The following is a 13282-nucleotide window of genomic DNA, read 5'->3' as shown; positions in this document are numbered from 1 at the left end:
TGATTTTCTAGTCAAACTTAGGAGAAAGGGCGAGAGCGGGATTCGAACCCACACCCTCACGGACTCTCTGTATTGGCAGCTGAGCGTCTTAACCATTCTGCCACATTCACGCAACACAATGACACACCAACCGACATGACCATAAACACAACAGCATACAACAACACAAATCACAATAATAGACTGCAACACCATAAATCATGACATTTACGTCAACTGACCTGACCAGAAACATAACATATCGCAACACCACAAATGACAACACTTACTTCAACTGACATGACCACAAAACACAATAGACTGCAACACCACAAATCACAATGATACTTATATCAAATGACATAAACACAAACATAACAGATGCAACACCACAATGTTTGACACATCAAAACCACAAACCTATCACAGGCTGCCACAAATCACAGCACTGGTATCGACTGACATAACCAAAAACATAACACAGGCTGCAACATCACACACCCTTATCAAAATGAGTTACACACTTACATCCTCATGACGAAGTATTTTTTCCATACAATCACTATTTCTGCTCTCCTGTCTCATGTTGTTAATCAACACTTTCAGTGTTCCATACATCAATGACAATGCCAAGTTATTCATCTCAGACAACATGAGGCAATATCTCATAACTTCAGGCCATCCTACACACACACACACACACACAAACCTATTGTTAACAAATGGAACATATACAGCACTCTGCAACAGATCATACCCTTGACTCCATTCATCAAACAACACTGCATGTCACTTCCTATTAAGTACACTATACCATAATACACATTACCAGGGATGACACTGGGTTTTTTGTTTGAAAATGCCACATCACCTTCATAACTGTGTTAAAAAAAAAAAAAAGACATGTCACCAATTTCCTTCAGTTTGCGATATCAGACAACAGTCAGAACAATCTTATGCCTGATTATACTACAGCTATGTTCAGGCTTAACTTCACACCACGTCACACCGCACCACACCGGACCGCAACAGCAATGCACCCACCTTGGCCCTCAAGCGCTGCGCAAGCTGCTCAAACTTTCCATGCTCGTGGAACTTGAAGCTTCGCCTCTGGCGGGCTGGCCCTTTGTTTCTGAAGGACACACACATACACACACACACACGCAAATTGTTAAAAACTGAAAGAAATATATGTATTACACAGAACAAGGAGTTGTTTTAAAAGAAACATCAAACTGAAAAATACATGACATACGGTAATGTTTTGCTACAAACAAAAAAAATCAAACAAAATGCACCCCTCCTCCCACCCCCAAAAAACAACAGCAATGTGATTTGGACAAGCAGCTATCAATGAAGGCATGACACCTTTCTACAGTTCTATATCTTAACAGGAAAGTGCCAATAACTGTTTAACAATATGTTCATAGTATAAACTTGCAGACAGGTATTTATTTATATGCATGAATAACATGCAAGTTCACTTACAATGAAAAAAAAAAGATTTGCATTAAAGATCTGCAGAAAAAAAAAGCAGAGGATATTTCACTTGTAACTGTATTCAGCCTGTGACCACAATGTCAAATACTATCGCAAAGCACAAGCAATTCTTTCTGAATCTGTGTAAGTTCTAACTGGTTTCTACATTAACAAACCTCCCTTTTTTTGGTCTGTGTTTTAGTTCTTCCAAAAGACAATGACATGTGGAGTTCTTTTGCTGGCACTTTGCATTAATAGATACACATTTTCCCAAACACTGTAATAAAACCAAATGCTACAGCTGTCTTATGGAAGACACAGGTCATGATCCACAGAGTATATTACACCAACCAAAAAGGAAATTTTCTATCTAAAATTACATCTAAATAACACACTTACCGTGACCCAACTAGTGCAGACTCCGGCAGGGGTCTGACATTCCTGTCCTGTGCAAACTACTATCCGCCTATGCGTAGAAAATGAGAGAACTACGGCCGATAACCTCCCTGAAGTAGGTAACGTCCCATTTGTCCCCCTGGCTAGCGCCCTCTTTTGACGGCAATATGCAAAAACTGAAGTTATAATTCAGCTACAGTTCAAAATCAAACTGTGAAGTGATAACTTAACATTTTTCATGTGCCAAAGAATACAAAAGGAACACAAAAAAAGAAAAGAAAAGAAAATCCAATGCAGATGCATGTACCTGTTACCAGATTCTGCAACGCTTGCTCTGAACACAAATGTAAAATCTGCAACTTTTTTGTCTTTCAATGTCCATACTTCCTTTGTATCTTTCTTTTTTTTCTTCTTCTTCTTTATATGTATGAAAAATTACCATACCACCATTAAATAGCATAAAAGACAGCAGCAACTTACCCCATGCGGTGGTCAAAGAATTTGCTGTCAGCAATTTCTTCAGGTGCCTTTTCAATCAGCCCCTTAAACTGCTCACGCCGCTTGGCTCGAATGTTGGCCTGAAAACATTCACTGACATCTATTACACAGATACATACATACTTAACTAAAAAAAAAATCAAAAACAGATGGAAATGAAACAAAATGAAAATTTATTCAGTATAGATCATAGCCCCTTCTAAAGGGAATCCAAAGACAAACATGACATTTATAACTAACTTACACAAAGATAAAGAAAATTAAACAATGTTGTGTTGACAACTCCTTTACATTTGCAGTCGAAATACAATTATCTGGTTCCTTAACTGCCTCTTAGAGGCTTTATGTAAACACATGGATTAATTCTTGATTTCCTTATATAAAAAATAATTATATTAAAAAAAGAAAGAAAGAAAAAGAGATGGAATTTAATTGAGAAGGAAGACATAAAGAGACAAAGAAGCTCAGTCACAGAGACAGTAGTAACATACAGAAGAATTGGTACAACAACAACAACAAAAAGTCCTCAAAAAACAGATTTGCAAATAAACCTGAAGAGGAAAGATATAGTTGTTCAAGGACAATATCAGCACAGACCAATTTTAATATTAACATCTGTTTCTGATCATATCACATGCAGATATTGATGAAGTGAATGAACAGTACACCTATCCCTTTCCTAATAAGTTTGAAAAAGGAAATTTTCTATCTAAAATTACGTTTAAATAACATACTTACCGTGACCCAACTAGTGCAGACTCCGGCAGGGGTCTGACATTCTTGTCCTGTGCAAACTACTGTCCGCCTATGCGGAGAAAACAAAAGTAACTACGGCCAATAACCTCCCGGAAGTAGGTAACATACATATATGTATGTATATCTTTATGACCATACAACACTGACATTCCTGTCCTGTGCAAACTACTGTCCGCCTATGCGGAGAAAACGAAAGTAACTACGGCCGATAACCTCCCGGAAGTAGGTAACCTACATATATGTATGTATATCTTTATGACCATACAACACTCTCTTCACAATAGTGTACCTTCAGTGTGGGCGTGTAGTGGGACAGCTGAATGGTCTGCCCAGTTTTGGCGTCAATGGTTTGCCCAAGTTCGTTCAGAATCACAGGTGTAGGCCTGAAAGACGCAAATCACAGTTTATTTAACACAACTTACACCATAAACCCATCGTTTCTTTTTGAAACCTGACCTCATAAACACAACATGAAAAGAAGAAATGAGAATGTTGAATGACCACAACAGTAAGTCTTCTTCACAACAGAATACGTTAGGAGCTGGGCTTCAGTAGTCAGTCACCTGTGATCACTATTTGAAGGCCCCATTTTGACATGGCACTGTGTCCTTGAGAAAGGCACTTTACTCCAATTTTCTTCACTCCACCCAGGTGTGAGTGGGTACATTACAACAGTTGGGGAGGGTTCAAACAGCAGAAGCAGTAGACTGGACCCCACCTTCCTACGCTGAGCCCTAGACACGGTGGACACTAATTCACCATCCTGATGGCTGTAAACTAAAAGGCCATGAGACTTTCAACCTTCCTGTATGAGTAAAATGGGAGCAGACAGGAAAGAGTATATATCAAAATGTTAACAACTTGTAAGGACAGAAAATAATGTGTCTTCTTTTTTCGTGTTTCTTTCCAGACTTTCACAGCATCAAAACCTTACATCTGTGAAAGAATTCATAAAAAAGCAATATGAAACTCCATCCATACACATACAACTCCATCCATACACATACAAACATTCACACAATGGAAAATCAAAGAATGAGGAGCCCAACAGTTAAAACTTATCTCTCATAAAAGAAGTTACCTGACTTCACACGCACACACACAGACACACACACACACAAAAGCAATGTGAATGGAAATTCATCTGTATAAATATAATTCCTCTCATCCCTTAAAAACATTTTTTCTTGGTAAAATTTTTAAGCACACACATGTGCACACACACACACACACCATGCACACACACACACAAGCACACACAAACACACACACACACACAAAGTATAACACATAAAACAGGGTTCCAGTCAATCAGCAACACTTACTTGGAAGCTGGATTATTCTGCTTCCTGAAAGAAAGGAAAAATGAATTTTTTAAAATATAAAAACAAATGGTTGAATACTGAATGAACTAAAAAAACAAAAACAAAAAAACAGAAGACAAACAAAACACACATTTAAAGGAAACCAACAACCACACTTTCATAATCACCAAAGTTTATAGTGCGAAAATCATTAACACAATTTACGTAAAGCAACTGCAGAATTCACGTTACTAATTTCATTTAATCATTTATGCTGGAAAATAAAATTCACACTTTCAAACTCAATACTGATATTAAATCTTGAAATAAAGTGATCTAGCTTTCCATGGAAAAGAAATCCTTCCAAACTTTATACCTTTAAAAAACAACAACAACAAACAGCAATACTCATGAAATTGACAAAACTGACAAAACCTGATACATCTCACATTACACACACCCACCACTGTTCCCTTTACTCCTGACCCCACCACTATTCACTGTCTTCCCACCCAATAATTTAACCACCCATCACAAACAACACAAAACAAAAAGCCCTCGTACAACAACTTGACTCCACCACCCCTTCCACTCAGCTGCCCTTTAGTTTAACCCATCTCCTGGGCTTCTGACACAAAAATATTCGTCCCTCAAGCTTTGAAAATGGAAAGGATGTGCTGCTTGTTCATCGACTGGGTCCCTTAGATGTTTCTGGAAAATGTATAGAACACATAAAAAAAAAGAGAAAATCCTGCACAGGAGCTTCCGTCTGATATCAGGATCGTCTGCTGTGAAGAAGAGTTGTTTCTCTTCACCACTTGTCCCAGAAACCAACATCATGATGACCAGAAGGTATGTCAGCCTTTGTACAATGTGTGTAGACATGAGGTTTGATTAGAATGTGCAGCATCAGAGTGACCCACTGGGACTCTTATATTGTTACGGCAGCAAACGATTCCACAGGAACCACCCAAAATTTTAAATTATCGGAAGCCCTGCAAACCCCTTTTTCTTCCAAAACCCCATTCCAGCCTCAGCCACACCAGACCCCATTGAATTACGGTAAACAATTCCCTGGGACCCCCAGATATTTTCAATTTATCAGAAGCCCTGCTAGTGCTACCCCCCCCCCCCCAACTCCCCCCACCACACACACACACACACCCCACACCCTCCCCTGCTCCTCCTCATCTGTTTCTTCCTAAACCCCACCACTCACAAACCCAAGCTGTCTTTCACTCACTGCTGCTGACTGGGTGGTCGTGACACCAGGCCGGGGATCAGGGGAGGGGGCATCCCACCCAGAGGCAGGGGCGGGGCTGGTGGCTTCCCCCCCATGGAGGGGGGGGGGCCCCCAGGCATCCCTCCAGAGGGCAGGCCTGGCATTCCCATGCCCATCCCCATGCCCATCCCTGGCAGGTTGCCTCCCCCCAGCCCCATGGACAGGCCCATCAGGCGTTGCTGGATCTGCGACTGGAGCTCCGCCGCTCTCTTGGCCTTCTCCACTGAGTCATTCATGTTGCTCTGGGACTGCTGGGGTGGTGGTGGGGGTGCTGCCGCCCTGCCGTCCATCCCGCCACTGCCAAGCAATGGCATCGGGGGCTGAGGACAGAGGGAAAGTGGATGTTTGATACTGTTACTTACTTCATTCTACTCCAGGTACAGACATTTGATATTGTTGCTTATCTCATTCTACTCCAGGTATGGACATTTGATACTGTTGCTTATCTCATTCTACTCCAGGTATGGACATTTGATACTGTTGCTTGTCTCATTCTATTCCAGGCACGGACATTTGATATTGTTGCTTATCTCATTCTACTCCAAGCACGGACATCTGATATTGTTGCTTTTAAATCTCATTCTACTCCAGGTACGGACATTTGATATTGTTGCTTATCTACCCTGCCATGCAGGCAGCCATACTCTGTTTTTGAGGGGTGCATGCTGGCTATGTTCTTCGTTATTCCACAAATTGTGGAAAAGAGAACAAATGTCAAGGTTTACTGGAAAAAAGATAGGGGAATGGAAAAAGCAGATAGTAGTGAATAAAGAAAAAGGAAGTAAAGAAGGCAGTAGAAAGAGGAAATTCCCAGCACAGAACTTCCAGAAGGCAGGGATGCTATTTATAATGAGTAAGTCCCAACATGCCTACAGAGGAGAAGGAATAGGGAGGTTTTCAGCTAATTCCTATTCAGTTGATTTGCGAAAGGCTAAGTTTGTCAAATAATTTAATAAAGGTTAAAACTGGGTCTCTGGTAATACAGTTCTGATTCGCTAGAGCCACTGAGAAATGTTGCAAAAAACAAAAACCTCACAGTGAACAACCTTCAGTCAGCCTAAGGCTGAAGTACTGTGCCAGAGGAAATTAAGGTGACATTTTGTAGCAGAAGACCAAACATACATCACATTGGCATCACACCTAGTGAGTGATGACAATTATTCTAAATATCAATCAATATACAAGCCCATATATTTGAATGATCAATAAAACGTCTAGCGGGTGATGATGACAGTTACCCTGGGCATTGCAGGAGCAGCAGGGGGCTGTGGTTTGGGGGCGGTGGCAGGAGGGGGTCCCTGCGGTGCCGAACTCTGGATCCCCAGCTGGGCCTTCCTCTCCTGGAGCTCCCGTCTGGCGTTCTCCATCATCTCCTTGATCTGAGAAAACAGTCAAGGTTAACAAAACAATGAAAACTGCTGTTTGAATCAAAGATCTTATTCATATCACACCTACCATTCTGCCAAGCTTGGTTTGTGTGCCACTTGTAGTTGAGAAGGAAATGCCAGTGTTGAAGTTTATCACAGACACGCACGTTAAACGGACTCACTTTGTTTACACATGCGAGTCAAAAACAGAAAAGATGATTCGAACAAATGGCAAGTCAATGTTGATTATATGATAATAATAAATATTTCACATTATATTTATATTATTTATATAGTGCTCTCAAACCCCTCAAAGGACTCTTCAATATCACATCAGTCAGACACCAAGCATACAACAACACACGCAAACAAACATGCCTGGAAGAAAAAGATGTGGTCCCGTATCTTGTCAAGTCCCTTTGTAAATGTAAAGTCAAGATTAACATTCTTAATTTACTTTCTTTGCTGTGTGTGACACTAACAGGAAGGGTTGAAGCACAGTGAAAATTCATGGAAAATGAATGAGGTTATAGAAGAAAGGAAAAAACATTTTCACGGTAATTCAACAATTCAAGTGGTGATTCACGTGCAAGGAAAAAGAAAACAAGAACCGTTTCTGAAATAATCAAATATCTTTGTTCTTTGTTCAAACAGTACTACCTTCTCAGCTGTCAGAGCACCAGAAAAAGAAAACAAGAACCGTTTCTGAAATAATCAAATATCTTTGTTCTTTCTTCAAACAGTACTACCTTCTCAGCTGTCAGAGCACCAGAAAAAGAAAACAAGAACCGTTTCTGAAATAATCAAATATCTTTGTTCTTTCTTCAAACAGTACTACCTTCTCAGCTGTCAGAGCACCAGGGCTGGGAGTACCCGGTCCCGGAATACTGGCGGCTTCGTCGTCGTCCATGAACCGCCGTTTCTTCACCTTGACCTCCTTAACCTCCTCACCTTCATCCTGCAAACCACCAGTTACACATTTTATTTAACATTCATGACCAATGGCGTGTTTAATCCAGCTCTTTGAACGAAGGTACCACTTACCTACCTTCTTCATTGATGTCAAAATTCATTCTGAAGCTTGATATATGTCTCAAAGCAAATAACTCTAAACAGTTAAAATATGACTCCAAAACATATTCAGATAACGCCCAATCTTTCACACAAAGGCACATACATGCATGCACCTCCCTTCCCCCCACAGACACATGGATGCACATACACATACATATGATGATGTATACATAAGTGCACACATATGCATGCATGCACACAGACACACACAAGCCTACACACACACACACACACACACACCTACACAAAAATGCATGCACACACATACGCTTAGTGACTCACTCACTCAGCGAGTCATACCTTTCTTCTTTTGTGCTTGGCATGGCGACTGGATGACCGATAGTCCTCATAGACAGAATATATTTTGTCTGCAAAGTGGGTCGCCTGACCACTGTCCAGCAGGTCTGACAACTTGTCTGCACAAAGGTAAAATATAAAGTAATCCTACTGTTAATCAATGTCTTCACAAAATAAATCATGTTTCTGACTGTAGCACAGCTGACTTTGACGTCCATCACAAAGGACTCATATCATAATTTAAAATCTACAAAATACATCTCATTCATTCACTTCACACACAAAATAAGCAACATTCCCCTTCAAATAAGTGAAAACTTTAAAACTGTACAAAGTCAAAACACCTCAAACTCATTTCACACACAAAAAAGGCACCACTCCCTTTTTATAAAGTGATTTTTTTTTTTTTTTTTTTTTTTTCAAATTACAATTTGAATTCCAAAAAGCAACAACAGATTCTGACAGTTCAACAACTGAAGGATTGAAACTGAACAGCCAGAAGAAAACTGGTCTCCATCAAACTCAAAGAAAAATACACAAAGCCAAAGCAATCAGGTTAATCACTTAATCAATGCCTTGAGATGCTTCTAAACTTTGAAAAAGTTGATAGTTTGACCATGCAAAACACTTTTTTCTTTTCTTTTTGTTTTAAGTTAAACAAAAACACAGCCTCACCAACTGCCTTCTTCTTGTCGTAGCCTTTCGTGATACAGTTGAGTGCAGCTGAGACTAGAGACGTTTCACTGAACCCAAGAAATTTCTTCACAGTCTCATTCAGCACTCCCTTGAGATCATCCATTTCCCGCTGTGAAAGCGCCATCTTGACTGCAGAAATGTGCCTCACTTGGATGCTGTGCTATGTTGTCTTTCTGGTTAACTTAAACTGCTGGAACAAAAATAACATGGGGGTCAAACTTGAAAGTCACTCAAGGTCAAACCATTATAAATACATGTACGTTCATCAAATCCATATGATACTCTGATAAAAACTGAAAAAGTGAAATAACATATATACTTTCAATGGATCATCTATAAAATTTTGAAAAAGAAAGAAAAGTTTATCAATAATCATTCTTTTGACAATTTGAGCATATGCAATTTATGCATGAACAGAGATTCATATTTGAATCTGTTGTCAGTGTTTATAGTACAAATTATACATTTGAAATGTCTATTCATATTCAACTAGTCTAGTGTAAGCAAAATAATCTAGATATATATTTTTTTCTAAATAATAAAGAGAATACTGAATAGTGATAATAAAAACAAAGAAGACAACATAAATATTACTATTAATTTAGTATTAACAATGTACTAAAACTACTATATTAAGATGACAAATTCTCATTTTAAGTCACTCTATTAAATTGGTCAAACTCAAAAGAACATTAAAATTAGTCCAGACGATACACCGTCATTTCTCTTACTGGAGATGAAAATATTCTTTCTCATGCCCCACTGGCCTCACACTCAGACTCTGAGACTGTCATATGGGGGGTCATGGGTTTGAACTCATTGAAGGTTTACTCTTGAGATACAGTGAAGTTTTCAGCCTGAGTTACGGCAGTACAATGTCAAGCACAAGTTAAGTATGTTATGGCAGCACAATGTGCAACGCCTTTTATGGGATGACAAACTATTTAAAGCTCACCTCCATATATTTCCCTGATTGATAAATGTCTTTTAATACTAACAGACAGCTGGAGAGTTCTGCTGCTATCTTGCATATTGCTCAAGCACATTCAACTTTTACTTGAAATTACAATATATGGATTTGACCGAATGCAGTGATGCTTCATTGAGCTACTGATACTGATTGAAACTGTAAGCAATGGCCAAAGACAGCTGCTACAACCAAACTCTGTACAATGAAGTGTCACTGTTTGCACAATAAGCAAAAACAACAATTATATGTGACCAAGCGCGCTATGCTTGCTCCAACACTATTCACGCACAAGCCAGAGCAGACGACGTTTTCCCTCCTAACCCTCGCACAGAATATGTGACGTCACTCTGCTTATATCATTTTGTCCTGGCCAGACCACCTGCTGACTGCTCGACCAGTGTCGCGTCGCGATACGTCATTGGCTGAGAGCAAACTTGTGTTTCTGTTCCACAGTATTTAATTAATAGCTCTTTTGTCAGATCAGTAAACTACTAGTATTATATACTGGCAGAATCGTCTTAATTCCATCTTTAAATCTATTCCATTTATGTTTGCCTACGTGAAACTGATTTAACGCAGTTTGTAATTTTCAGCGACGAGCTCGTTAAAACTGACCCTGTTCAGGTGATTTAAATTAAGATTATAAATTCATCTTAAATAATCAACACTTCATTTTACACTCATTATAAAGTAGGCATTGAGCTCTTTCTTTTGCAACTTATCCGATGCAAATCGGTTCAGGAATCATTTAGAAATCTGTTACTGAACACCTTGTAACAAGCACAGTTCTCATCAGATTTCTTCAGATTAGTGACGATCTGGTTTGCAGCCCACGTGATTGTCTTTGTAGTTCGCCTAATTTGTATAAATTGGCCGAGCGGGTGATGAGTGGTCACTTCCACACCCGAGCCAGCCGCGGCCAGCACCCGCTCTCTTTGTCTCTTGCCGTGTAGTGGTCAGTGTCGTTCCCACAACAGCATCTCGCTACGTATGGCTGTAAGTTCTATTGTGTAGAACGTGTTGACTTGTGAAAGGTATTCTTCGACACAGTACTTGTGTTCATATAAATATGTTCAGTTATTGCTTTGTTCAGTTAATTCTTTGTTCAGTTATTGCTTTGACATGTTACTCACAGCTCGGCTATGATTGATCTAGAAATTGCCATGTCGTCATATGCTCGGAGCAGTGTTCCATTTCATTCTTCATAACGTCACAGTCAGTGACGTCTCTGTACACAGATAGTTTGTTCCAGAATGTTCTAGTGAGTGCATAAAGTTCATTCACCACTTAATGGTTAAGCCATGATGGTTCTTCACTTAATATCTGGTCTATCAGTTTGCCAGTATTATATCTAATCCAGATTCATTTGAGTCACTTTGACACAGTATAAGCTTTACCTAGTCCGTACTGTCAGTGTACTTTCACCAAGTCAGCATCGCTTCAATCACTTTAACTGCACTATTTAAATGTATTAGAAATGTCATTTGATGTCAGCATTTGGCCTTCACATATGCATTTTGTTGTTGCGGATCCCAAACCCGAGTGATAGTCTTTCCATGTAATATGTATACATGTGCTTTATTATTCACTTGTGTTGACATGTTGTACTTATGACATTTGTTTGTGTCATTCCAGGCACTGTCTTTTTCTCTTAGTTCTTAGTCTTCTCCTAGTTGTCTTCTTCTCATTATTTCTTCTTCTTAGTCTTCTTCTTTTAGAATATTGTAAATAAAACAATAGAGAACCCCATTTGTGACTGGCCTCTATATGTTCCTGGCCTGTGCGTGGGATCTTGTCTATCCTTTCATTCAATCAATCAATTAGTTAAGTCTTTTGTGCCGCCCCCCTTGAGTAACCACTCGGTACACGGCTACATATATGAAGCAAAAAAAAAAAAAAAAAAAAAAAAGATGGCTGCTGTTTCACATGTTCTAGCTCTCTCGTTCCTCTTTCGCCTTTGTTTCCTCTACAAGTCATTTAAGCATGGAACTCTCTGGCAGTCTGTTGAGAGAACCAGTATTGCTCAAATGGATTTCTTACAGAATGAATTAAAGAATTAAAAATGAGTTAAAATATTATTAAAACATTCTTCCACAAGTTTTACTGTGATGTTCAGTATCTTCAGTCTCCATGATCAAACCGTTTAGTAGTACCAATAGTACTTCCTTAGCAGTCCCCACACCACCAGAGTGACCACCTGTCCTGAACCTCCACCTGCTCACCTTCAGTTCTCACTTCTTGTTCAAACTGAAAATTCTCTTTCTTGGTGACATAGCCGAGACAGACTTCGGAGACTGACAGTTGCAATGACTGAGTGATTACTGACAGTTGCAATGACTGAGTGATTAACTAACAGACTTGACAGTGGCAATGACTGAGTGACAAACTTACGAACTGACGACTGTTGAGAGACAAATTCATGATGAGACACAAAGACTGAAAAAGTACAGACGAAAACAAAGACAATACCTGGCAAAAGAACAGTATAAGAATAAGAGTAAGACCAGAGCACACAGAGTGAGAGAGAGAGAGACAGAGACAGAGAGAGAGGCAGAGAGAGAGAGAGAGAGAGAGACAGAGACAGACAAACAGACTATACGTACACGCGTGCTTACACACGTGCCAGTTAATTCTAATACTGAAAGTAGACTAAAATGATGGATTTCGAAAACGTGCAATAACCGACCCGTCCAGTTTTCTCCAAGTCCACTATCGAGGATTGCATTGAACACAGCACTTCCTGTTATAAACAAAGAATCAGCAGACAAAAAAATCAAACCATTGACACATAAAAAGGTTTATGCTATGTTGATTGTCTTTAACTATTATGATGAACAAGACGAAACAAAAATTACCGTGGCTTGGAGTCGCGTTTTGATGGCGAAGTGTATTCCAAAATGGCGGAACGTCTGTTCACCAGAAAAAAGGTAAACTTCGAATGAAGCAAAGGATATAATCGTTCCGACATTCGACGGTGACGGTGACTGGTGCATGAGAGCCTAATGTGTGTGTGTGTGTGTGTGTGTGTGTGTGTGTGTCCTTTACATATCATTCTGGACATGTATCAGTCTATGATTGTTCCTATTTTGTTGTATGGTGCAGAAATATGGGGTTATGAAAGTGTAGATATACTTGAAAAATTAGAATTGAAATTTTTGAAACGCTTGTTCAAACTGAACAGAAA

General features: G+C 39.4%; 1 protein-coding gene across 4 annotated transcripts in view; it reads right to left on the bottom strand.

The window, feature by feature from the left end:
* LOC143284550 (U4/U6 small nuclear ribonucleoprotein Prp3-like) overlaps window positions 1-12999 on the bottom strand; it is a 30961-nt gene extending 17962 nt beyond the window's left edge. The window contains exons 1-10 of one of the 4 annotated variants that reach the window (XM_076591320.1): window positions 12954-12999; window positions 9108-9315; window positions 8436-8551; window positions 7900-8019; window positions 6933-7073; window positions 5656-6014; window positions 4434-4457; window positions 3398-3491; window positions 2335-2432; window positions 1024-1111 (exon numbers count right to left, since the gene is read on the bottom strand). In XM_076591320.1, the coding sequence (XP_076447435.1) occupies window positions 1024-1111; window positions 2335-2432; window positions 3398-3491; window positions 4434-4457; window positions 5656-6014; window positions 6933-7073; window positions 7900-8019; window positions 8436-8551; window positions 9108-9252 (1185 nt within the window). In that variant the 5' untranslated portion in view covers window positions 9253-9315; window positions 12954-12999. Of the gene's footprint in view, window positions 1-1023; window positions 1112-2334; window positions 2433-3397; window positions 3492-4433; window positions 4458-5655; window positions 6015-6932; window positions 7074-7899; window positions 8020-8435; window positions 8552-9107; window positions 9319-12784; window positions 12839-12953 lie in introns of those variants that run through there. The other 3 variants (XM_076591318.1, XM_076591321.1, XM_076591322.1) reach the window with 3 other exon arrangements.
* Between the last annotated feature and the right edge of the window lie 283 nt (window positions 13000-13282).

Source organism: Babylonia areolata, chromosome 8 (assembly GCF_041734735.1).
Source record: "Babylonia areolata isolate BAREFJ2019XMU chromosome 8, ASM4173473v1, whole genome shotgun sequence".
Lineage (NCBI taxonomy): Eukaryota > Metazoa > Mollusca > Gastropoda > Neogastropoda > Buccinidae > Babylonia > Babylonia areolata.
The sequence above is the reverse complement of the archived record's forward strand: the minus strand, read 5'-3'. Positions and strand labels throughout refer to the sequence as shown.